This window comes from Trichosurus vulpecula, chromosome 2 (assembly GCF_011100635.1).
Source record: "Trichosurus vulpecula isolate mTriVul1 chromosome 2, mTriVul1.pri, whole genome shotgun sequence".
Classification (NCBI taxonomy): domain Eukaryota; kingdom Metazoa; phylum Chordata; class Mammalia; order Diprotodontia; family Phalangeridae; genus Trichosurus; species Trichosurus vulpecula.
The window spans coordinates 229,719,774-229,746,264 of NC_050574.1; the positions used below are offsets into that span (position 1 = coordinate 229,719,774).

At 39.0% G+C, this 26,491-nt stretch overlaps 1 protein-coding gene across 2 annotated transcripts; it reads right to left on the minus strand.

The window, feature by feature from the left end:
- Positions 1 to 20,957: 20,957 nt before the first annotated feature.
- ATP5MC3 (ATP synthase membrane subunit c locus 3) lies at positions 20,958 to 25,376 on the minus strand. Of its 2 annotated transcripts, none has more exons than XM_036744921.1 (5): positions 25,267 to 25,376; positions 24,945 to 25,070; positions 23,553 to 23,630; positions 22,588 to 22,781; positions 20,958 to 21,658 (listed from the first exon to the last, which is right to left on the minus strand). In XM_036744921.1, the coding sequence occupies exons 2-5, from the start codon at positions 24,981 to 24,983 to the stop codon at positions 21,544 to 21,546; spliced, it is 426 nt and encodes a 141-aa protein (XP_036600816.1). In that variant the 5' UTR covers positions 24,984 to 25,070; positions 25,267 to 25,376; the 3' UTR covers positions 20,958 to 21,543. The 2 variants fall into 2 exon arrangements, with proteins under 2 accessions (XP_036600816.1, XP_036600817.1); XM_036744922.1 differs by having other exon boundaries at positions 25,192 to 25,304.
- Positions 25,377 to 26,491: the final 1,115 nt, after the last annotated feature.

Genomic DNA, 26,491 nt, shown 5'->3' on the forward strand with positions numbered 1-26,491 from the left:
TCAAGTGCCTTCGATGAGTCTGGTCTTTGTTTGAATGGGGCAGGTAAAGTGGGATCTTTTGTTTTAGGATGCTTCTCAGCACTGGGGTGGTGGAGAGTCATTGAATTGTGTATGATGTAGTGCTGCTGTTTGGAGCTTTCCCACACTCTGGTTTCTCGCACCCTAAATGGTGAGCCTTGTGCCCTCATGTCCTGAACAGGGTATATGTACTGGAAGGTTAGTGTTTCACTTTGGGGGGTACACTCATGGAAAGGGTGACAAGACTCTGGACAAATTGTTGAAATAGCACCTCCCCCCGCTTTGAAAAAACTCAGATGTTGGTGCTTCTCTGGTAACTATGTACTGCGACGTTGGACAGAAAGCTAGAAGCCTGTCTACTGGTTTGTGTTATTTGACCTGTTGATGTTTTCTTTTTGTAATTTCTGTTTGTATTTGTAATTTGTGTTTGAAGTGAATGATATATGTATGTTTAATTAAACTGAGATTGTTAACCCCTTAAAGTTGCTTTCCTTAGAAAAGCTGATCAAAGACCCGTGTTGGCAGTCCTTCCTGTGTGGTGATGTTGTTGGTCTTACACGGCCGCAGTAGCTGCTAGCCACATTGTTGTTACGAGAACAACAAAAAGATATTTTAAAAGCTGTGTTAGGAAGAGGGAAGATCAAGAGATGGATAGGACCCCTACTTGGAGTGAGTGGAAAGATGATAACACTTGGCAGAGGAAAAGTTAAACTAGTAGACTCATATTTTGCTTCTCCTTTCTCTAATGAAGATTTGTTTTCAAATCTTCACCTTGCAAAGGAAGAAACAAGAATAGTTAATATAGAATTAAAGCAGAAAATAAGTGAGGAGATGGTAAGAGAGTTCTGTCATGACATCGTTAATGACAAAGTTACCTAGCCCAGATGAATCACAACTCAGGGTAATGAAAAAACATACCAATATGATTGCTGAACCATTGTGTGATCTTTGAGAAACAGCAAATGTGAGCAGTACAATGAGATTACAGATAGGCAAATGTCCTGTTTTTCAAAAGGAGGAAGAATTCCTAGTTAAATTCTGGATGGGATTATTGAAGGAACTATATTTAAGTGCTCAGAAGAGAAGAGATGATCACTACAAAAAAAAACAAGAATTCAGAACAAATGGCACCACACTAACCTTATTTTAATTTTGGACAAAGTTAATAGATTGGGGGAATAGCATTATGATAATATAGCTGGGTATCAACAAGAAATTGTATAAAACCTCTTTGTGGTATACTACATGGAGGAACATTGGATATGGAGTCAGGAAACCTGGGTCCAGATACTGCCCCAAAAGTACTAGTTAGGTGTAACTTTGGGAAAGCCATTTAACATCTCTGATTTCCCTTCCCCATCACTCCAATAGAGATTTTTTAAGAAGCCAAAACTTTGTACATCCTACTTGACAGGGACATTAGGAACAAAGCGCTTTGCTAATTCTGAAGTGCTATAGAAATGTGAATTATTATCATGATATTCTTATGAACAACTTGAGATGTGAATGATAGAAGGCCAGCTTCACAGTTGGGAAGACCTGAATTCATGTACTGCCTGTGATACATCCTGGCTGTATCACTATGGGCAATCGCTTAATATCCCACCACCCTAAACAATTCTGAGACTATCCTCACAGGGAGCCTCCCTAGAGCAGTGAAATCATACTTCTGGTCAAAAGAAAAATGGACCAGAGAGATATCAGCTTGATGATAGTAGCTGGTGGAGGAAGGGAGTGGGAAGGGTTGACTAGGGATGTTCAGAACCAGGTAACTAACTCAGAGAAAATGGTGATGGTTAACAATGAGTGTAAGTCTCAAGGAAGTCTCTCCTGAAGAATTACAGAGCTCTCTCTGTCCTTGGATAGGTATATTTTTTAACATCTTATCAGTGACTGAGATAAAGATGAAGACAGCATTCTTTTCAGATTTGTAGAGCATAGCTAATAGATGATTATATTTCTTTCTAAACTTTAATATTTCTGTTGCTGGCACTATTATCCTTTCAGTAACCCATATTCACAAACTTAGAGTAACCAATGACTTTTTCATTTGTTTCAGTCACTGTATCTACTCATCCGCCAATTCTGATCAATATCCTATCCTCTACATCTTTTACATTTCTCCCCTCCTCTCCTCTCATATAGCTTCTACACCAGCTTAGAACTTCATCACCTCTCACTTTGATTGTTGCAATAGCTTCCGTGCATTCAGTTTCTTCTCCTCTCTGATCCATCCTTTTCACAGCTACCAAATTGATGACCCCATTACCCAAAAAATTTCATAGACACCCCCCCCAATCAAGGAGAAATACAAACTCCTCAGCTTTGTATTTAAAGTCCTCCACAATCTAGTTCCTATCTACCCTTCCAGTCTTTTTCATGTTACTCTTCATGTACTCACCACTGCAGTTCTGATCTACTAGCTGTTCCTTTGTGTGATGTTTTGTGATCCACCTCTGTGCCTTTCTACGAGTATCCAGAATGCACTCTCTCCTCCCATCTACCCTATACAATCCCCATATTTCTTCAAAGCACCACTCAGATGTCACCTCCTACAGGAGGCTTTCCCAAATTCCTGGTTATTATCACTCAACATTTCTTTGAATTACTTTGTATATATTCTGTATTTTATTTATTTGTGTACATGGATCTTCTCAGTAAAATGTAAGTTGCTCAAAAGCAGAGACTTTCATTTTTGTTTTTGTACCTTTGATACCTAGCTCTGTCTTTAAGTAATATGTGCTTAATAAATGGTTGTTGAATTGAATGACAGAATTGGGATCCAAAACTATTGGAATTGGAAATTGAATTTAATAAAAAATTTTTTGATAGTTTTATATTTTGGATGAGGAGTTAGTTATTGAAGAAACAGAGGTTTAGCCTAGAGAAGAGAAAATTTCAAAAAGACATAACAACTGTTCTTAAATATTTTAAGAGTTATACTGTGAAAGAAAGATTAAATTTTTTCTGGTTGGTCCCAGAGGGCAGAATTGAATTTAACAGGACCATTGGATTTAAGTTGTAGGGAGGCAAATAAGGAAAAGTTTTCCAATAATTAGAAGGCTCAAAAAACCAAGAATGGGCTGTCTTTAAAATGCAGAGTTCCTTGTCACTATAGATCTTTAAGTGGAGAAAGGGTGACTAGGTGTCAGGGATATATAGATATGAATCTAAGATTCATATTTTGAACTAGATTATCTATGAGGACTCTTCTAACTGCACATTTTCAAAAAAGAATTGTAAAAAGGAGGGAGAACAATTTTAATACTCTTAAGGAAAACAAATTATACCATACAGAATTTTGTCTGGCTGTTTTAGTTTTCCAAGCAATCATTATAAGTTATTCTCTTTCTTTATCTTGAAAAAATAAAAAGCCCCAAAGAAACAAAGAAACCTCATTGTGTTCTTCTATTTTGAAATTATATATTATATGTTATATAATATATTATTATACACATATATAACATGTTATGTAATATATAATATGTTTTAAAATTACATATTACTGCTTTTCCTCAATGTATAAGAATTATAATTATCTTTCAGAGTCTTACACACAAAAATCTAACAACTGAATGTTTTGGAAATTATTTTGGTGGGATTAAAGACAGGGTAGCAACTTAGGGATATTTTAAACATTTTAATACTTTTTTTTTTCTTAACAAATCCTAATGAAAACTTTTTTCAGTTTTTCAAATCGTGCCTTATCAATAAACCAGAAAGTCTTCAAGGGGAGAAAAGACAAAAACAAGTTTTGCCACCGTTACACCTCAGGTTATCACATTTCCAATTACTATTGGTAGCATATTATCTCAATATAAAAAGTCATGATACCTATAATTACAGTTCATAAATGAAATCACCTAATACAAGTGAAATAACTTTGCTTTTTGCCATTAATAAGACAGAGATTACTGCCTTCAATTACTTTGATATATTCAATTACTATTGAGATTATGGAATCAAGAATATTATGTTAACTTCAAAGCATTAAAGCATCCATCAAGGATCAAGGATAAAATTCAGAGTTTTAGTTCCAATTCTAAGTCACATTTATAGAAATGCCATAGTATACAAGAAATGTTCATAAGGGCAGAAGACAGTTTAAAAATACACTACGAAACAAAAGAAGCTAACAAAAATTTAGTGGTTTTTTTTAAAGCTTAAGCCTATAATTACTGTCTAGTCAACATAATTTATTTGGTTCTACAAATATTTTCAAACTGCTTTCATTCCTCTTATTTCCTTCTCTGACCACAGCATCCTTTTACTTTTCACCTCCCTTCCTCCTCTTTGAATTTGCCATTTTCACTCTGGTCCCTGTATCTCTACATATTAATCCCAGTGCACCAGCCATTTCAACAATGCCCCTGTCAACTTTCTTTCATTCCCATTTACGTCTTCCCTCAGTCTAATCAGAGAAGGGGTTCAGTTTTCTCATCTGTAAGATGAATGAGATTGGACTAAATGACCTTCTGAAATCCCCTTTACAACCCTAAATCTGATGATAGTAAGTTTGGGTAGAAGGAAAGTACAAGGGAAATTCAGACTTCAGCTTGACTCAAGCTCCTACCCTGAAGTCTGGGGACATCTTGTATTTCGATCACTTGTCAGAGGAAGATTTTATTTGAAGGGGTTGGTAGAGGGACTAAATGAACAAGAAACATAGAAGAGCCTTAAGTCTGAAAGATCTTGTTATTTCTCAGCACCATAGCACCAAGAACTTTCTTATGTGTACCAGAATTACCTATGAGCTATAAATTGGCTGGAATCTGCTGCAGTGTCCTCTGCTAGCATCTTTTTTTTTAAACAGATAGACTCTTTGCTAAGTCTTTATCACCCAGAGCATAGCCTTCTGTCACATATCACAAAAAAAGCCTCAAAGAACTCTTGCATTCACATTCTCACAGGATCAGAAGAGTTTTGTCACTGCTATAGAGCAATATTCCCATCTTCCTTTGGTGTTCTTTACCACTTTTCCCCTTCAAACTTTTTTATCTTGCCACTGAGTAGGGATCACACATTCCAGTTCTAATCTCAGGATGACCCCTTACCACTTTGTAGCATTGGCAGTCCTTCTAACCCTTAGAAGTAGGTCATAGGATCATAGAATGTTAGCACTGTAAGGGAATTTATTGATCATGTAGTCTATTCTGTTCATTTTCCCTGAGTGGTAAAGTATCTTGTCAAAAGTTATATAGTTATTTATGTCCAAAGGGCCACAAAACTGTGCATACCCTTTGATCCAGTAATACCACTGCTAGGTCTATATCCCAAAGACATCAGAAAAGAGAAAAGGACCTATTTATAACAAGACACATTTATAGCAGCTATTTTTGTGGTGGCTAAGAATTAGAAATTGAGAGAATGTCCATCAACTGGGGAATGGCTAAACAAGCTGTGGTGTATAGTTGTGATGGAATATTATTGTGCTATAAGAAATGACAAGCATGATGACTTCAGAAAACCTTAGACTTAGATGAACTGATGCAAAGTGAAGTGAACAGAACCAGGAGAACTTTGTACATAGTAACAGCTGTGTTGTAAGATGAAGAATTGTGAATGACTTAGTTAATGTCAGTGATACAGTGATCCAAGACAATCCCAAAGGACCCATGATGAAGCATACAACCTGTTTCCAGAGAAAAAAACTAATACTATCTGATTACAGACTGAAGCATGTCATTTTTTTTCCTTTCTTTTGCTCTTTTTATTTGCCTCCTTATACAAAATAATATGGAAATTTTTTTGCATGATTGCACATGTATAAACCGTATCAGATTGCTTACCATCTGAGGCAGAGGGAAGGAGAGGGAAGAAGGGAGGGTTAGAATTTTTGGCACTCAAAAACATGTAATTGGGGGGAAAGCAAGATTATAAAGTGAAAAAAGTTATGTAGTTATTAATGGCAGTGCTAATGCCTGAACCCAGATTACTTAACTGTGAGGTTCAATAATCTTTCTAGTACACAAAGAAAGGGGATGATAACTGTGTTTTAGAATTTGAAGGGATATCATGTGGAAAAAAGATCAGACTTGTTCTTTTTAATACAGAGGTTGCTAGGTAGCATGGTAGATAGAGCAGTGGACCTTGAGTTAGACAGACTTGAATTCAGAGTAAGCTTCAGACACTAGCTTTATGACTTTGGGCAAGTCAAGTCACTTAACCTCTGTCTGCTTTATATTCCTCATCAATAAAATGGGAATAATGATAGTACTTAGCTGCCAGGATTGTTGTGAGGAACAAATGACATGATGTTTGTGAAGTGTTTTGTAAACGTTAAAGAACTATATAAATGCTACCTATTATTATTGTTTTTACAGAGAGCAGAATCATAATAAAACAATAAATGAATTATTTAATAAGCATTTACTGTGTACCTGAAGCTGTGCTAGATGCAGGGGTAGTACAAGAACAAAAATGAAACCACTTTTATTCATGTGAATTCCTTGATGGCATGGTATTGTGTTTTTTGTCTTATTTGTATCCCCAGCACTTGTGAGTGAATGGCACATGGCCAATGCTTAACAAATTCTAGTCAACTTACTGAGAGACAACATAAATGTATATACAGAGTAAAGACAAAGTAAATGCAAGGTAGTTTAATGCAAGGGAGAGCAGGCACTAGAAGTATGTAAGATCAGCAAAAGCTTCATATAGAATAGGGCTTCTTAAACTTTTTCCACTCGTGACCCCTTCAGCACTTCTTAAAACTGTTTAAGGGAGGGCCGTGCAAAGTCACCAGCCTCACTCTCTCCTCCTGAGCTATCTGGATCCTGGCAAGATACAGATCAGGACACCTGGGGATGGTCCCACTGAATTGTAGAGAATAGCACTTGAGCTGAAGAAGGACCTGAAGGAAATGAGGGATTCTGTAAAATAGAGGTGAGGAGGGAGTACCTTTCAGGCATGGAGGATGGCCAGTCCAAAGGCACAGAGAGGAAATGGAATGCTGTATGTGAGAAGCAGAGAGAACTCCATTTTTTTTTTCTGGACCACAGAGTGAACGAAGGGAAGATAGGAAGGGCTCATGTTTTTAAAGTCTTTAAAAGCTAAACAGGAGTTTACATTGTCCTGGAGTTCCTATCTCCTAGAGACAATAATAGGGAACCACTGGAGTTCAGTGAATAGGAGAAATAACGTCAGATTTGCACTTGAAGGAAAATCATGTTAGCAGCTCTGTAGAGGACTGATTTGAGTGGGGAGCTGATACAGAGTAGCAGGCTAGTCCAGGTGAGAAGTGATGAAACTATATACTAAGTGGTGGCTGTTGAGGAGTGAGAAGGGGATGGAGAGGTAGAAAAGGCAAAGTATTTGGCAACTGATTATATATGTGGAGTGAGGAAGAAGTAGGAGTGAAGAATATTATTGAGGTGGGAGAGAATTCTGGGAAGATGGCAGAGTAGGTCAGGAAATTTTAGGCTCTCTAAAATTCCTGCACAAAAAAAGACAGAACATTGCCTCAAAGTGAATGGAGAGCCGCAGAAATAAAAGTTGGGGTAAAGCAGTTGTCCCTCTAAGACAGCTTGAAAAGACCCCAGGAAAATCTCAGAGATTTGGCCTGAGTGAAGTGCAAATACCTCCAGGCTGACTCTGTGGAACCAACAAATAAGAAGCCCTGGAGGCAGCTGGGGTGAGAGGCATTCTCAGCCTAAGAACTTTTACCTCATAGACAGTGTAAGGGTTGGACAGCTGAGTAGGAGAAGATTGAAGAATCTTCCACGGTCAAGCGATGCCAAGTACAGTTGTGCTGACCAGAAGCGGTCCCAGGCTTTAGCTGAGGGGAAGAAGGAGTTAGCATACACTTGGTAAGTGAGGTAGGAGAGGAGTGGAGACCCTGCTGGCTGTGGGCATTTGCAGGAAAGTAGAGTCCCTGGTTTCAGTTCAAGGGCAGAGAGGATAATTGAAGTTTACAGCCACCAGAAGGGCCATAGGGAGCAAGATCATTTGCAGAATAGCATGGCTGAGGGTCTTAAGGGTGGAGAGGAATCCCCAAGTTTGGGCTCCAGGACAGAGCTCAGAAAATAATAGTAAGAAGGACCTGAGGCTTGGGGCATCATTCTTCACACCTTGGGACTAGAACTAGATTACAATAATAAGCTACTAAAAACAAAATAAAAATTAAAATGAGTAAGCAAAGGATAAAGAACCCAAATATAGATGGCTACTATAGGGATAGAGATCTGGGTCCTTTTTCAATGAGAAATGGCAAATTGTCACAAGGCCAAAAAGAGTTCTTGGAAGAACTTAAAAAGTACTTTAAAAATCAAATAAAAGAGATTGAGGAAAAATTTGGAAAGAAAATAATAGCGATTCAAGACAATCAAGAAAATTATTAAAAGAAAGTCAACCAACTGGAAATAGAGAATCAAAAACTTAAGGAAGAAAACAATTCCTTGAAAACTAGACTGGGCAAAGGGAAGCTAATGATATTGTAAGACATCAAGAAATAATAAAAACAAAATCAAAAGAATGAAAAATAGAAGAGTGTGCAACGTCTTATCACAAAAACAGCTGATCTGGAGAACAGATTGAAGAGAGATAATATAAGAAAAGTCAGACTACCTTCAAGTTACAATTAAAAAAAGAATGTTGATACAGTATTCCAAAAAAAATTATTAAGGAAAATTGCTCTGAAGTTCTAGAATAAGAAGGTAAAGCAGAAATAGGAAAATCCACTGATCACCACCTGAAAGATATCCCAGGAGGAAAACTTATAGGAATATCATAATCAAGTTTCAAAGCTCCCAGGTAGGGGCAGCTAGGTGGCGCAGTAGGACCTGAGTTCAAATCTGGCCTCAGACACTTGACACATACTAGCTGTGTGACCTTGGGCAAGTCACTTGACCCCAATTGCCCTGCCAAAAACAAAACAAAAAAAAAAAAACAAAAAAAAAACCAAAAACAAAGCTCCCAGGTTATGGAGAAAATATTGCAAGCAACTGTATCAATAAGGCAAGTGTCACAGTGTTGGTGACCATGAATGTGCCTGTTTAGTTCTGTATTGCAGAATATAAGAGACTCTATATAGAAGGCAGAAAGAAGTAAAACATTTATTCAGATACCAGAGGATCAAATCCCCAAACCAAGAACTCCATCCCAAAACCGGTAAGCCTACTTTATTGTAACAACAAGGAACTTAAAACACACTGTCATGGCAGGGAGCCAAGCCATCCCATAACCTTCCTCTCTGCTGGGGCCTTCTGGTAAACACTCACTCACAAATCCTAGCTATCTGCTTATCTTCATCCTCTCCTCCCTCTAGAAATTCTGAGAGAGCTTAACAGCTACCATGTGTGTGTGTGTGTGTGTGTGTGTGTGTGTATGTACACTTTTTAGTGTATGTACTTTTAGAGCCTGAGGGCTTCACAACCCTTGTGACCTAATTAACAAACAAGCCTCTCCTAATCAAGCTTCCCATAACTAGCTCCACCTGACACCTGCTAATGGGACTAATGGGCAGGGAAGATGTTTAATCACATTAACACCACAGCAATGAGAAAAAAAAATTAAATATCATGGAAAAAATCAGGATTACACAAGACGTAGTAGCTACCATGTTGAAGGACTCAACACTATATTTTGTAGAGCAAAAGAGTTGGGGTTATGACCAAGGATAACTTGGTAAATAGCAATTGTTTCTGTTTTAGCCAGAAACCCTGAGAGTCTTCCCCTCCCAGACTGATTTTATTTTTTTTAACTAGGTAAAAGAGGCCATTTTTGGCCTCATTTTTACCTAGTCTTAATCACTGACTGGGCTTTGCCTCAGACAAACTGAGACCAGGGAAAGACCTTAGCTCAAAAAGGCCAAGGCCTCCCACTGCATGTAGGGTCATCTGTAGTTGTCCTGATCTATATCTTGCCAGTGGACCCAGATGACTCAGGAGGAGAGAGTGAGACTGCTGACTTTGCACAGCCCTCCCTCACTTAAATCCAATTCACTTGCAAGTCATGACATCTCCTTCCTGATTACATGGTCCTCTTTGAGAATAAAGGACAAACAACAACAATTTACCCAGCAAAAAAAAAAGTATAATCCTAAATGGAAAAAAAAGGATATTTAATGAATTAAAAGACTTTCAAATGTTTGTGACAAAAAGAGCAGACCTTAATGAAAATGACATATAAGATCCAGGATAAATATAAGGAAACATTAAAGACCAATTAGAGGGGACTCAGGTCAAACTATTTGCTTCTTACATGTGAAGATTTTATCAGTACTCTTATGATTGTCATCATTATTTGGGTAGTTTGAAAGAAAGGCCTTGGCTGAGCTGTGGTATGATGGGATGATTCTTAAAAAAAAAAACCTGCACAGGGAGGGATAAAAAGGAGTAATCTCATACAAATGAGTATGAAAGGGGGCTGGTAGTGCTGGAACCTTAAGGTCATCAGAAGTGGGTTATAGAGGGAACAACATATATATCTAGAAGGGTATAAAAGTCTTCTAAATTTAGAAAGGAATAAGAGGTTAACGGGATAGGATAAAGGACTTTTTGAAGGATGTGTAGATTAAGAATTAGGAAGGTGGCAGGGAACAATGGAGAAACTCTTAGAAAAATAGATTAAGTTGGAGAGTGGGGGGAGAGGATAAGGGAGAGACTCTTAAATGGGTAGGTAGATTAAGGAATAGGAGGGCAAAGTGGCAGGTAAAAGTAAATTAGATGAGTGAGAAGGGATAGGGTAAATAACATGAGAAGGATAGTGAGGAAAAATAAGCTGGAGGGAAATACACAACAAGTAATTATAACTTGAATGTGAATGGGATGAGTTTACCCATACAACGGAAATAGATAGCAGAATGGATTAAAGATCTGAATTCAACAATATGTTGTTCTCAGAAAACATGATGAAAATGACAGATACACACAGAGATAAAATAAAGGGCTGGAGTAGTAGCAAGTAAAAAAAAAAATCAAAGGTAGTAATCATGGTCTGAGACCAAGTTAAAGCTAAAATAGATTTAATTAAAAGAGGAAAAATAGGGAAACTATACAATATGTCACCAATATTATTCAATATTGTTTTAGACCATTTAAAATAATTAGATAGTATAAAATACCCAAGAGTATACCTGCCAAAACAGTCACAGGAACTATATGAGCATAAACATAAAACACTCCTTATACAAATAAATTCAGATTTAAATAATTAGAGAAATACTCATTGTTCTTGGGTAGGTAAAGCCAATATATAGTTATTCCTTCCACACTGCTGGGCTTGGGGCGTGTCCCCTCACCCCCACCCCAACCCCTGTCATCTGGAAAACCTAAGATTGTTTTGGCCCTCCCTTTGTACCAGAGAAGAAGTCTGATTTTTTTCTTTTTCTTTTATGGGGTATTTACAGTACTTTGGGTTAAGTATTTGGTCATAGGCTCTGCATTGTCTGCTGGCCTTCAAATATTGTCTTCAGCTTCTGCAAAACTCCTCCAAAATTCTCATTTAATTTCTTATGCTAGCTCTCAATATATTGAATATGTATGTAATAGGGAAAATTGTGATGTGGAAGGGATAAGTGTAATAAAAAATGATAATTTTGCTTAACCAACTGTAACAACAACGTTACTTGGAGCTGCTGTGGGGGTGGAAGACCAATAACACCAGCACATAGGAGGGCTGCTAGCACAAGTTCATTGATCTGCTTTTCTAAAGGAAAGCAACTTAAAAGGGGTTAACAGTCTTACTTTAATCAAACATACACACACACACACACACACACACACACACACACACACACATACACACACATTCACTTAGTTTGGGGAAAAGTCAGCACCCTGAACTTCGGAGAAATTACAAGCAGAAATTATATAAACAGAGCAAATACATACAGCAAAGATCCACAGACAGGGCTTCCAACTGCAAAAGCAATATATACATAGTTACCAAGGAGAGAAGCACCAACATCTGTGTTTTTCATAGGGTGGGGGGAGGCTCCTTAATGGCTACCCAGAGTCTCATCTGGCCACATCACGTGAACACTCTTTCCATGGGTGAGCCCCAAAGCAAAATGCTGACCACAGAGTATATATAACTTTCTTCAGGTTCAGAGGGCATCACAACCCTCGTGAGTCAGGCTCCTGTGATTCAAACTCATGTGACTTAGGCTTCCATGTGACTTAAGCAGGTCACATGGCCCTATTAATGGATCGGAAAGATCTTCCCATTTAGCAAAAATACATTAACAATACATCAGTCTATTTATTCAATGCCATCTCAATTAAATTACTAAAAAATTATTTTAGAGAAACTAAGGGAAAAAATGTAATGGAAGGAGATTCAGCAGTACCAGACCTTAAACTATATTATAAGGCAAGAGCATTGTGTATGAAATGGATAATTTTGATTATTTTAAATTAAAAATTTCTTGTGTAAATAAAATCAGTGTAGCCAGGATTAGAAAGAAAGTAGAAAATTGGGGGGAAACTTTTATAGACAGTCTCTCAGGTAGGATATGATTATGATGGAATATTGCTATGATATGAGAAATAATAAGCTGGTTGATTTAGAAAAACACTGAAAGACTTGGACCTATGAAGGAGGATGCTATCCACCTCCAGAGAAAGAACTGACAAATAGAAATATGCATATGTGTATGTATGTATACACACATGTATATATGTGCATGTATATATATATATATATTTGTGTTTAATTGTAGCCTTGGGTGGAGGGGAAGGGAGAAAAATGTAAAATAAAAAGTATGAAGCAGAGAACAAAAGAAAACCTAGAAGGAATCACAGAAAAGCTAGGTTGCATTGAAAACAATGTGTAGGTTTTATTGCATAGGTTTTCATAAATAGAAAGTGTATCGTTTTTATACTGAATCCTCCTTTATGTTCTGCTATGGACATGGAAATGTTTTTTCTTTTCTCACTTTGTATTTAATTTAAAATAAATATTTTTTTAATTAAAAAAAAGACTGACACTGAGGTTATAAACCTTGGAAACTGAAAAAATGGTGGTACCCTCAATAGAAATAGGGAAGTCCAGAACAGCAGTGAGTTTGGGAGAAAGGATAATAGGTTGTTTTGGGTATATTGTTTGAGGTTTGCCTGGGATATTCAATTTGAAACGTCCAATAGGTAACTGGTGATGTAGGATTGAAGCTTAGTAAAGAGACTTGAGGCAGATTATGTAGATTTGGGAATCACCTGAATAGAAATGGTAATTAAACCAATGGGAACTTCGGAGGAGGCCAGCCAGAGAGAACAAAAGAGACCACGGAAGAAGATGCAGGACAAAGCACAAGAACAGTGGTTTGAAGTTGCAGAAAGGCAAATTTAGGCTTGTTAGGAAAAAAACTTCCTAATGATTAAAACTGTCCAAAAGTGGAATGCACTCCCTTAAGAGGTGGTGGGTTTCCCTTCCTTGGATATCTTCATACAAAAGCTGGATGACCATTTATGGCATATGTTGTAATGGAGATCGTTTCAGGTAGGAGATGAAGGAGATGGCCTCCACATTCCCTTCCAGCTCTCAGAATTCGTTCCAAAAAGGCTCTAGAATATCAGGGCAGTTCTCCTTGATAATTTCTTGAAAGATGATATCTAGGCTCTTTTTTTGATCATGGCTTTCAGGTAGTCCAATAATTTTTAAATTATCTCTCCTGGATCTATTTTCCAGGTCAGTGGTTTTTCCAATGAGATATTTCACATTGTCTTCCATTTTTTCATTCCTTTGGTTCTGTTTTATAATATCTTGATTTCTCATAAAGTCACTAGCTTCCACTTGCTCCAATCTAATTTTTAAAGTAGTATTTTCTTCAGTGGTCTTTTGGACCTTCTTTTCCATTTGGCTAATTCTGCCTTTCAAGGCATTCTTCTCCTCATTGGCTTTTTGGAGCTCTTTTGCCATTTGAGTTAGTCTATTTTTTGAGGTGTTATTTTCTTCAGTGTATTTTTCAGTATTTTTTTGGGTCTCCTTTAGCAAGTCATTGACTTGTTTTTCATGGTTTTCTCGCATCCTTCTCATATCTCTTCCCAATTTTTCCTCTATTTCTCTAACTTGCTTTTCCAAATCCTTTTTGAGCTCTTCCATGGCCTGGGACCAGTTCATGTTTTTCTTGGAGGCTTTTGGTGTAGGCTCTTGCACTTTGTTGACTTCTTTAGGCTGTATGTTTTGGTCTTCTTTGTCACCAAAGAAAGAATCCAAAGTCTGAGACTGAATCTGGGTGTGTTTTCGCTGCCTGGCCATATTCCCAACCAACTAACTTGACCCTTGAGTTTTTCAGTGGGGTATGACTGCTTGTAGACTAAAGAGTTCTATGTTCCACGTTTGGGGGGGATGTGCTAGCTCTGCCACACCAGCACTTCTCCTTCCCCAAGAACCCCCAACCCGGACTGGGCTTAGATCTTCGGCAGGCTGTGCACTCCTGCTTTGATCCGCCACTTAATTCCTCCCACCAGGTGGACCTGGGGCTGGAAGCAACAACAGCTGTAGCTGCCCCACCTCCGCTGCTGCCCTGGGGCTGGTAGCCGAACCTCGAACTCCTTCCACTCCCGCAGCTTTTCCCACTAACCTTCTCCGCTGTCTTTGGTGTTTGTGGGTTGAGAAGTCTGGTAACTGCCGCAGCTCACTGATTCAGGGCGCTAGGGCACTTTCCGCCCAGCTTCTGGTCTGGTTGGTTCTCTGGGCTCAGCTGGGCTCGGCTCCCCTCTGCTCCCAGCTCCGTGTGGGATAGACCTCACCCAGAGACCATCCAGGCTGTCCTGGGCTGGAGCCCTGCTTCCCTCTGCTGTTTTGTGGGTTCTGCCATTCTACAATTGGTTCAGAGCCATTTTTTATAGGTTTTTGGAGGGACTCAGCAGGGAGGTCACGCTAGTCCCTGCTTTCCAGCTGCCATCTTGGCTCTGCCTCCCTCATTCCAAAAAGGAACAAAAAAGTGAATTATATATGAAACTGTGAACTTGTATTATGTACAGTTTGCTTTTTAAAAGTATGTTTTAAAATAACAAAATGGTAACAAAATTGCTGTTTGTGCCTGCAGCAACAACTTGGCTAGCAGCTGCTGTAGGGGTGTAAGACCCAACAAGACCAGCAACAAGAGCTGCCAGCACAAGTTCTTTTGATCAGCTTTACTAAGGAAAATAACTTTAAGGGGTTAACAATCTCAGTTTAATTAAACATACATGTATCATTCACTTAGTTCAGGAGGAAAAGACAACAACCTGAACTTCAGAGCAAATACAAACAAATTGCAAACATGCATTATAAACAGACCAAATACAAAGCAACATCTGGGTTAGCAATGCCTCGAAACATGTCACTCAATCCCACATGACCTAAAAGCATCACAAATATTCGACTCAAACCCATGTGTCCTAAAAGCCTCTGGCATCAAAAACATGTGACTCAAATCCATATAAACCAGACTTTCCCTTGAGGCAAGGAGGTCATTAAAGACTCCTAATCCAAGCAAAGAAACAAAGGTCAGACTCTTCAAGGGCACTTGATTAAATAAGTGCTAAAAGAGAAAACAGTAAAAGAAAGTCCCACCTTAATTGCTGATACAGTACCCCTCTGAACTTTTTGTTTTTGTTTGTTTTTTCTTTCTTATTAATTTATTTTTAGTTTTCAACATTCACTTCCACAATTGAGTGTGTATACTATTCCCTCCTTAAGCCAAATATGATGAGAGTAAGGTTCACTCATTGCCTGTCACCTCCCTCCTCTTCCCCTCCATTGTAAAAGCTTTTTCTTGTCTCTTTTGAGTGAGATAATTTACCCCATTCTACCTCTCCCTTTCTCCTTCTCCCAGTACATTCCTCTCTCACCTCTTAATTTTATGTTGAAAATATCATCCCTTTATATTCATATTCAATTCACCCTGTGTCCTCTGTCTGTCTATCTATCTATATATATATATATGTTCCCTCCAACTACCCTAATACTGAGAAAGGTCTCGTGAGATACAAATATCATCTTTCCATGCAGGAATGTAAACAGTTGAACTTTAATAAGTCTCTTGTGATTTTTCATTTTTTTTTTTTGGCAGGGCAATTGAGGTTAAATGACTTGCCCAAGGTCACACAGCTAGTACATATGTCAAGTGTCTGAGGCTGGATTTGAACTCTGGATTTGGTCTTCCTGACTCCAGGGCTGGTGCTCTACTCACTGCACTACTTAGCTGCCCCCTGATTTTTCTTTCCTGTTTACATTTTCATGCTTCTCTTGAGTCTTGTACTTGAAAGTCAAATTTTCTATTCAGCTCTGGTCTTTTCATCAAGAATGCTTGAAAGTCCCCTGTTTGATTGAATGTTCATTTTTTCCCCTGAAGTATTATATTTGGTTTTGCTGGGTAGGTGATTCTTGTTTTTAATCCTAGTTCCTTTGATCTCTGGAATATCATATTCCAAGCCCTTGATCCCTTAATGTAGAGGCTGCTAGATCTCATGTTATCCTGATTATGTTTCCACAGTACTTGAATTGTTTCTTTCTGGATGCTTGAAATATTTTCTGTTTGACCTGGGAACTCTGGAATTTGGCTACAATATTCCTAGGAGTTTTTCTTTTGGGATCTCTTTCAGGAGGTGATTGGTGGATTCTTCCAATTTCTATTTTACTCTCTGGTTCTACAATATCAGGGCAGTTTTCCTTGATAATTTCTTGAAAGATGATGTCTAGGCTCTTTTTTTGATCATGGCTTTCAGCCAATAATTTTTAAATTCTCTCTCTTGGATCTGTTTTCCAGGTCCGTGGTTTTTCCAATGAGATATTTCACGTTGTCTTTATTTTTTCATTCTTTTGGTTCTGTTTTATAATCTCTTGATTTCTCATAAAGTCATTAGCTTCTATTGGCTCCATTCTAATTTTTAAGGAATTATTTTCTTCAGTGAATTTTGGACTTCCTTTTCTATTTGACCAGTTCTGGTTTTTAAGGCATTCTTCTCCTCATTGGCTTTTTGGACATCTTTTGCCATTTGGGTTAGTCTATTTTTTAAGGTGTTATTTTCTTCAGCATTTTTTTGGCTCTCCTTTAGAAAGCTGTTGACTCATTTTTCATGATTTCTTGCATCACTCTCATTTCTCTAACCAATTTTTCCTTTACTTCTCTTACTTGATTTTCAAAATCCTCTGGTCTGCAACCAATTCATATTTTTCTTGGAGGCTTTGGATGTAGGAGCTTTGACTTGTCTTCTTTTGGTTGTATGTTTTGATCTTCCTTGTCATCAAAGTAAAATTCTATAGTCTGATTTTTTTTTCTGCCATTTGCTCATTTTCCCCAGCCAATTACCTGACTTTTTAGCTCTTTATTAAGGTAGATCTCTGCTTCCAGTGTGGAGGGTGTACTGTCCCAAGCTTCAGGGGTTTTGTGCAGCTGTTTTCAGAGATAGTTCTAGGGAACTGTAAATTTTCAGTTCTTCCAAGGTTGTATGACCAAAAGAGAGGTGCTTAATTCTTTTCTGGCCTGTGCTCTGGTCTGTGAGTGACCATAAGCACTCTTTTCTGCTTGGAACTGTGAGAATTCCCTCTCCACTGCTGCCAGAAGCTCCACCACACCAGTGCTCCTCCTCACCCCAGGACTACCCCCAGCAGCAAAGAGATCCCTGCAATCCCCCTAACCCACCATGATCTCTGGGCCAAGAGCTCTAGAAGCAGCCACTGCTGCTGCTGCTACTACTGCACTGGGGCTGCCGCTGGACCTTGCTCCTCTCTCCCCCTAGTCTGACAGGCCTTTCCTACTGACCTTCTAAGTTGTCTTTGATGTTTGTGGGCTGAGAAGTCTGGAAACCACCATAGCTGCCAGTGATTCAGTGCACTGAGTCCTACTCCAGCCCATCTATGCTGGCACAGCCCACACTGGTCTGTTCTTTCCTCTCAAACTGCTGCAACAGATCTTTTCTGCTGATCTTCCAGGTTGTCTTGGGCTGGAAATTTGTTTCACTGTCATTTTGTGAGTTCTGCTGCTCTAGCATTTGTTAAGAGTCATTTTTACAGGTGTTTGGAGGGGTTTAGGGGAGAGCTCAAGGAAGTCCCTGCTTTTACTCCACCATCTTGGCTCCACACCCTCGTCTGTCTTTTATATCTTCAATCTTCCCCTTTTCACTCACATCTTTCCCTTCTTCCCTATGGAATCAAGATTGGTCTTTGCTATCCTAAAACAAAAACTTTTCAAGCTACTGTTCCCTCTCTCCTTTTCACTAGCAAACTTCTCAGAGTAAGGCAGTGACAGACAGACATGCTGGCTATCTTTACTGTCTTAGCACCCAATCACTCCTTAGTTCCTTGCAGTCTGGCTTGCATCACTACCTTGAGTCTGGTCCCTCAGTTATTACCAATAACCTTCTAATTGCCAAATCAAATGGCATTTCATCAGTCTTCTTTGGGGTATTTGATAGTTTGTTGGTGCCTTCCTTGGTTTCCATGTCACCCTGCACTTCTGCTTTGACTGCTCATCGTAATTTTCCTTCACTAGCTTTCCTTGTCCTCTCAATTTAGGTGATTCTCCAGTATTTTTTGCCCTTGAAATTTTACTTTTCTTCAGCAATTTGATCCACTTCCAAAGTCTGACCTCTCACTTCTATGAAGATAGCTTAAATCTTAATCACCAATTTTGATCTCTCCTCTGCACCAATCAAGAATTTGTCTACTGTATACTAGGTACCTTCCTAATTTCTGCCTCCTGAATGTACCGCTAGCACTCAATGTGTTCAAAACTAAACTCAGAATATGAGAAGAGCTGGAAGGAACCTACAGTTAATCTCACTTTTTACAGATGAGAAAAAAGCCCCAGAAACAAATGACTTATCTGGTTTTTCCCCTAAAAACCAGTTTCTTAGCTTGGAATGCAAGATCTTCTATTATCTGACCCTAATTTACCTTTTGGATCTTATACCACACTACTGAATTTGAACTCCACGTTCTTGTCAGACCAGAGTTCTTGCCATTCCTTAAACACATTATTTTTCTGTCTCTGTTAATTGCATTCCTGATACCTGAAACATTCTTCCTCCAATATCTGCCTTTTGAGATTCAAAGCATCCATCAAGGCTCAGCTCAAATGAATTTCCTCCAAGTTGCTTTACATCTACTCAGCCCAAAGTGATCTTTAAATTCTCATGACATTTCATTTGTATTTCTCTTTAAGCACTTATTGTTTATATTTCCTATTGTACTCATTTGTGTAAACATTTTATCTGATTTTAAGTTCCTTGTAAGCAAAGACCAAGTCTTATTCATCTTTGAATTCTCTGCCAGTATGTTATACATGGTAGAAACTCAGTATTTTTTAAATGAGGAATTCACCCTTAAAAGCATAAATTAGTTATCTGCATTTATTGATAGTCCAAGTAGTATATTGCCAATTGCTTCAAAAATCTGTTAATGTCATACTCGTAGGTGATAGTCACAAACTATGGACAATAATCCAAGTAAACATAAAGCTTTGCTTCCATGACAAATCCAATATTAAAATGGATTTTTATCACCCTGAGGTAGTATCACTAATCTGAATATTTTATGTTGTCCAAACTACCAATCATCCTAGAAAGGTATTTAACAAACAGTAGATCTTAGGAAAATAGTACCTTTATCCTTGCTTCTTCCCAGGAACTATTAAAAGAATTCAATCAATGTCAAGTTAATTATGCCTCCTAATAAGATTAATAGTATAGTTATGGATTGCTAATTGTTTTTTCCTCATAATTGAGTATTATTTCTCTCAACAAGGATGGGGTGCTAACAGCCAGAGGTAGAGTAACATAGATGTAATGACATGGATTAACACCCCTTGGCAACAATACATCCCTGATCTTCCCTCTTCTCAAGTCAAGGATACCATGGTTTTCTTCTGGTATTTTGGCCGGTAACAGAAATCACAAAGTTGCAGTCCAGGAAAGACCACCTTTATTCACATGTGACTGGGCTGCAGAACTTCTTTCAACCCCCTAAGTATAAGGGGATCCCACTCCCTACCCTTCTTCCCCCACCTCTAGCAGTGCCCTGGCCTACCTTCCAGAAGCTAATACTTAAGGTAGTTCCTTCTTACTTAACCACACTTCCAAGGATCAAAATAGTTCCATACTCACTTCTTGCCCAGGCCATCTTTGTTGAAAACTTTCATTTATTCAAAAAAACTTGGATTTAGTCATTGACCTCTGCTGAACTGACTTTTAGTCTGGGAGCTTAATTTAATGATTTAATAATTTTTGAGAGGTCTGTCATATACTGAATGTTACTTTGCAAGTGTAAAATTTTATGAAGCCTTTGAAAACAGTGGTTTCTCATTCAATATGGTATCATCTAGATTATTTTCCCTATACAAATTGCTGGCAGATAACAAATACCTTATTTCTTTAGTTTCATGCTACTGAAGTGTTAAAGTGCTAAGAAGGAAAGCCTCTATTGTTCATTTATTCTTAAATTCTTATTATTCATAACTACCCCTAACTAGGACAAAGTAAAGAGTACTTATCAACAGGTATGAGATCAGAAACAAACAAAAAATGTTGGGAAAAAGCCTCTCCTCCATTTCTACATTCCTTTGCAACTGAAAATACTTTTATAAACCATAACATGAGCATGGTTTTATTTTTTGATAGGTTTTTGCACATAGAGGAAGACTACCATTAACTTGCTTCATTACATAGAAGTAATGCTTTTCACACCAGTGGTCAAGGTTTGGGCCAGCTATGACACTTGAAGACCAACTGTGACAGATTCTTAGCCAATGCTATTCCTCATTCTTCCACATAAATACCAGTGACACCTAGAGGTATTACTTGGCTGCTTTATTGGAATACATGACTTGAATATGGGACTAAATGAGAAAGCCAAACTCAAAACAGAAAAGCTTTGCTAATTACTTTCACTTCCTATATATCATATATGAAGGTAGGATTTACCATAAACTTATTTAAGATGAAACCTGAAATTAAATCAGATTTTTATAGCTTAAGGTTATAACATTTAGAAAGTATTTAAAACATCTGATGTGATTTACTTTTAAGAATCTTTACTATGGTTCTTGCACGTATAATTATAAGTAGGCACTAAAGAGAGATTAAGTCACAATAAAAGCCAACCAATCTTATTTGCAAAGAATTTTAAAATGCAGGCTTGATGCCGAAATGAAATGAATTACTAACTTAGAAGAGACTCAGTTCCATATTATGTTGCTTTTTAAATCAACTTCTGTAATAACATTACCAGATACAACTACCAGTATTTCTCATGGAAGAATCGTTTATACATACATATTTCTTTTAGGCAAACATGAAAAAATAGAGGCAATATATAACAATCTCCATTTTACATCACTCAAATACCACTATAGATGAAAAGTTAATAGACTCATTCAGCTTAGCAGTACAATTTATACCAGAGCATGTGTTCCCATGTGCTAAGTTCAACATAATAAGTACAAATGACAGCAAAAATTAAAGTTATCATCTTTAATGAAATAACTTTGGAAATAATGTACATTTCCATGACACCAACACAACAGTTTTCGGAGCCACAGTAAGATACACAGAATTACATCCGTAATTTGTATTAAATGTCAACATTTCAAGCTGCAATTAATTACATGGCAAACAAGATCAAGAAAGCAACCATCAAACAAAAGAGACCCATAGCTTCAGACAAGGCGAATCCCAGGATAGCATATGAGAACAGCTGCTGCTTCAGTGAAGGGTTTCTAAAAAAGAGATAGAGCAAATATGACTGTCTTATCTGATACACTAGTTATGTTTCAATGTTTTCAAGGGCTGATGGCAGAGTTTTTTCAACTTTTTGGGGGGGCTGTTGCCATGAGATGTTGCTTGAAACAGTTTTTTAACTGTACATACATATACACAAACACACTCTGCTACTTTTATTGGAAGGCCACATGACTAACAAGATGAACTTTGACAGCCTTGATTTGAGTTTTTATTTGAAAACCACTTTTCCATGGAAGAATACACTTGGCTATTTTATTTCTAAGTTAAAACAACATAATCTGAAAGAACTCTAGACAAAGAACTATTTCCACTCTAGGAGCCAGTTTTAGCTTGTGCAGTTATTAACAAGAAACTAAAACAGGTATGCATTTACAAACTGAGTTAAAACCAAATTACTAGAAAGAAAGACCTAAAGCATATTAGAAATAAGGTGGGAAGGGAAAACACAAAGACTATTTTGAGAAAAGCAAGAAATGTTTTCAAAATACTTTTCAGAGCCACTTTATCATTCTACCTGTGTGAACACACACTTGGTTAAGGATATTTCATATATTTTGAGGGATTATAACAGACTATATTAAGTATGTCAATTGCTAAACCAAAAGATATGGTTTTAAAATAAGGCCTTAAATAATGAAGAACATGGAACAGTATCTGAAAAGGTCTCCTACTTACTATGGAAATTTAAAAAGTGCATTCGTCAATGAAATTATTTCCCAGTCCAAAACAGGGGACCTTAATTCCCTTCACCCTACCCCACCCTGACAAAAACAAAAAATATAGTTTTGAGACTGAAAAATTAATGATTTTGTTAAGTATTTTATAAAGCCATTTTTGAACACATTAGATTAGCCTGCATGCAGTGCAAATTATCATGAATTATTTTAGATATGGAGAATGTTACCTGGCATAACCAATAATCAGACTACCAAAGACAGTTCCAATACCAGCACCAGAACCAGCCACTCCTACTGTGGCAGCACCTGCACCAATAAATTTGGCAGCAGTGTCAATGTCTCTGCTGATAGCACTGGTCTGGAACTCCCTTAGTGCCAGCTGAGACACTCTGTTCTGGGCCCCATAAGATGCTGTGTTGCCCTAGGGAAAAAAAAAAAGACAAAGGTCAAATAAGTAGTTAGATTATTTAAATAACTATATTGTCAAGCTATTGCCATAATTGTATTGCTCTAATTTTAGGTAGTTTTAATACATGTAGGTAAGAAACGTATGTATTAGAAACAGTGGGTATGTATTGTGAATATACACATCATTTGTTACCTATTTAAATGACTATAAGTAAAAATATTTTTATTGTAGACAGTGCACATCATTTGGAGTCTGAGGATCTAGGTTTAAATCCTAGAGCTGCTATCTTTATTACCTTGGACAAATCACTTAACCACTCTAGGCCTCAGTTTCCTCATTTGTAAAATAAGGGGGCTGAACCAGAATCTAAGTACTAGATGATCTCCCTCCCTTCTAGCTCTAAATATGTGATTTATAACACTTGAGTCCCATGTGTTGATTGCAAGACTTCTTTTTTCTGTTTGTTTGCTTTTTTTTGGAGGGGGAAGGGCAGGGCAATTGGGATTAAGTGACTTGCCCAAGGTCACAAAGCTAGTAAGTGTGTCAAGTGTCTAAGGCCTGATTTGAACTCAGGTCCTCCTGACTCCAGGGCCCGTGCTCTACTCACTTCACCATCTAACTGCCTCAATTGCAAGACTTCTCAGATGGCTCAATCCCTAGAATTTGTGTCTGTTTATGCCTTATTTTATCCTTGTTAGAGAGGATACAAAAAAATACCACTACAACAAATATAAAACACTTAAGACTTATTATTAGTTTGATAGGATTCTCATAACCAATTACCTCTCCCGTCCTGACCTCTGGTTGAGACAACACTGCTGCAGAAATTGGTCTGTATACAATTCTGGATCCAGCACGGATCTTATAAAAGAAAAAAAATTAAGTCCCCCAATATTAGTATTTGTAATTAAATTGAAACAATATGTATAATATAACATATAGTAAAAATAAGCAAACACCTGCTCTGCAGAACTGAAATGACTTTTTTCTTGTACCCTAAGTTCTGAGAAAGCCAGTGGTTAAAAACTGACTAGGGTTTTTCTCCAGACTAGAAAAGGAAAGAATTGCTACAGTATACTAACTTGGAGGTCTTTTGGGGGCATATTATACTATATACTGCATTTTCCAAAAAATAAAACAACGTTCTGATTCAAAAATTTTAATTTTAATACTATGTCTAGGAATTGATCCTGTGAATCCAATGATTCACTATTTAGTGAATCTAAAACCTACTTTGGAAAACCTGTTAAATGACATAAATAGCCTACATGGTACAAGGAAAGGAATCTTTGAAGCTGATATGTCATTCAAAACATTCTATCCCATGTTTAATATTTGGGTTTTTTAAAATACAAAAACCACTTCTAAAAATGAAGGAAAAAAGCTGAACATTAATAGATTAATTTCAATTTCCCACTTCCCAAGTCCTGGCAAAGCACTAATCATTAAGTCAAAAACAGCACTATTTAATTACTATTTAATTATATTGTAATTACACGAAGCCCACGGAGCTCTCTTCCAACTCGGCCTATGCCCTTGGGTTTCTACTGGCCTAAGGTCACCACGAGTCCTAACAGAACTTTGTCCCGTGTCCCAGACAAGCCCTTCTGGGTCCAGCGGGACAGCGCTTAGCCCGGCCGGCCGCCTCGGCAGCACCTTCTCCGGATCTTCCCCGCCCACTCGCGGAGGCGAAGTCCCTCCCACCGGGGCTGCGGGAGAGTTTGACCTACAGGCAAGGAGCGTGGCCCGGCGCAGCGGCGGAACTAGGCCCCCGACCCCCACCACGCAGACCCCCCACCACGCACTCATGGCAATGACCCCGGAGGCCCTTCCTTGACCCTGACGGCTGCGCCAGGGCACGGGCGGAAGTAAGCGATACACCAGGAGCGGGCCAGGGACGGGGGTTTGACCTACACTCAGGATGAAGCCTGACAGCTAGGCCCCGCCGGCCTCCTCACCAATCCGAGTCCAGGAGCTCTGCAGAACCTTGGCCAGGGACAGGAAGAGGGGCTCCCCCGCCCCCAAGGGCTCTCGAAAGCAACCGGGAGGAAAGGGCAATGGGAACCCAAGGCCTACACAGTGGATCCACTGTGGCCCTGCCCGGCCTCCCCTGTCATTCAACGTGGACGCTCCCGGGGGCCCGGAGCCCCGGGCTCCCCACGCCGGGTCACTCACCAGAGCAGGGGAGCAGGCGAGCTTGGCGCAGGAGAACATCTTAGGAGTGGCTGGGGCAGCGGCGACGGAAGAAGGGACCGGGTGATGGGTCGCGAGGGCTCGGCTTACTGCCGCTTTCCCTGGTGTCTGCGGAGGGAGGAAACAAGCTTTAAGGTCAAATGCTCGCTAGCAGTTTGCTTCTCCCGATTCTCCTCCACGGACTCCCCAGCCCGCGCCCGCTGCGTTCCCCCCTCTACCCACGCTGCACCTGGTGCCCGATGCAACCCGAATGAATGAGGGAGCGGGCTGGGCCGGGTCGGGCTCCCGCGTGCCCGGGGATTACCTCTCTCCGGTGGCTGCAGCAGAGGTCGAACCGAGTGGGGCTGGACGCGCAGGCGCAGTCAGCCTCTTATGCCAACCCCAGCACCCGGATGGAGAAGGCGGAGGGGGCTACCGTAGAGAAGGCGGGGGAATGGGAGTGGGTGGGGGTTTGGGGAAATAGACGCTCAAGGTCACTTTGTAACAACTTTATTAGTAGCGAGCTGCGAAGGACAGCGGGACTGCCTGTGCAAAGGGCGAGGGGGAGGGACAGGATTAAGGAGGGAGTGGCGTCTCTGGCTGAATGGAGCCGCTTGGGTTTGGAGGAGGGTAGCAGAGGATCTACCTTCACCAAATCCCTATCCCATAGTTTTGGAGAATTCCTCTTTTCTTCACTTTCCAGGCTTCCTGCATAACAAAACTCCTTTTTTGATCAGGATCTTTGGGGCTTCAATGCTACAATGTTTGACAAGACACCGACTTCTTGACCCCCGAACTGCTTTCGTAGACAGCCAAATGCTTTCATTTGCGGTGAAGTCATTAAGAACTCTCAGAGAAATGGTTTTCACATCTTTAAATGCCTAGAAAACTGTTCTTGATCTAGGGTGGGACGCTCAGGAAGTCCGGGTACAAGAAGCTGGTTTGTGGGGTCTTGGAATTGAAATGTTGGAGTAGTTGAAAGAGCCCTGGTTTGGCCGTCTTGAAACCTCTGGCTTCTAATCTCAGTGTAACTAATTAGGTTTGTAACCTTGAGAAAGACACTGCCTTTTTGGACCTCACCTTCCTCATCAGCAAAGTGAAGGGACTAGACTGTATGATATCCAAAGTCTGCTCTAGCTCGTGCACGTGGCTCTATCGTTGGAAGAATAAAGAATGGGGTTCATCTGTGTTACTTAGCAGTGTTTGTATATGACAATCCTTGGTTTCTACACTTATTGTTGGTAACTTTCAGCAAATAATTGTTCTCAGATGAAAATGAAGCTTTATTTTGGCCACAGAAATGTGTCCTTAGGTTTCAGAAATACAAAAGGATTGTGAGTTAGAATATTTTATCATACAACAAAAGACTACTATGAGTCATTATATATTAGTTGAAATCCTATTTATCAATTAATGAGCATTTATTAAAAACCTACAATGTGCCAATGGTAGGTGCTAAAGACACAAATGAAACATTCCCTAACCTTGAAGAGCTTACTACCTTCTCTAGGGAGAGACATGTATATGTGTGTGTGTGTGTGTGTGTGTAT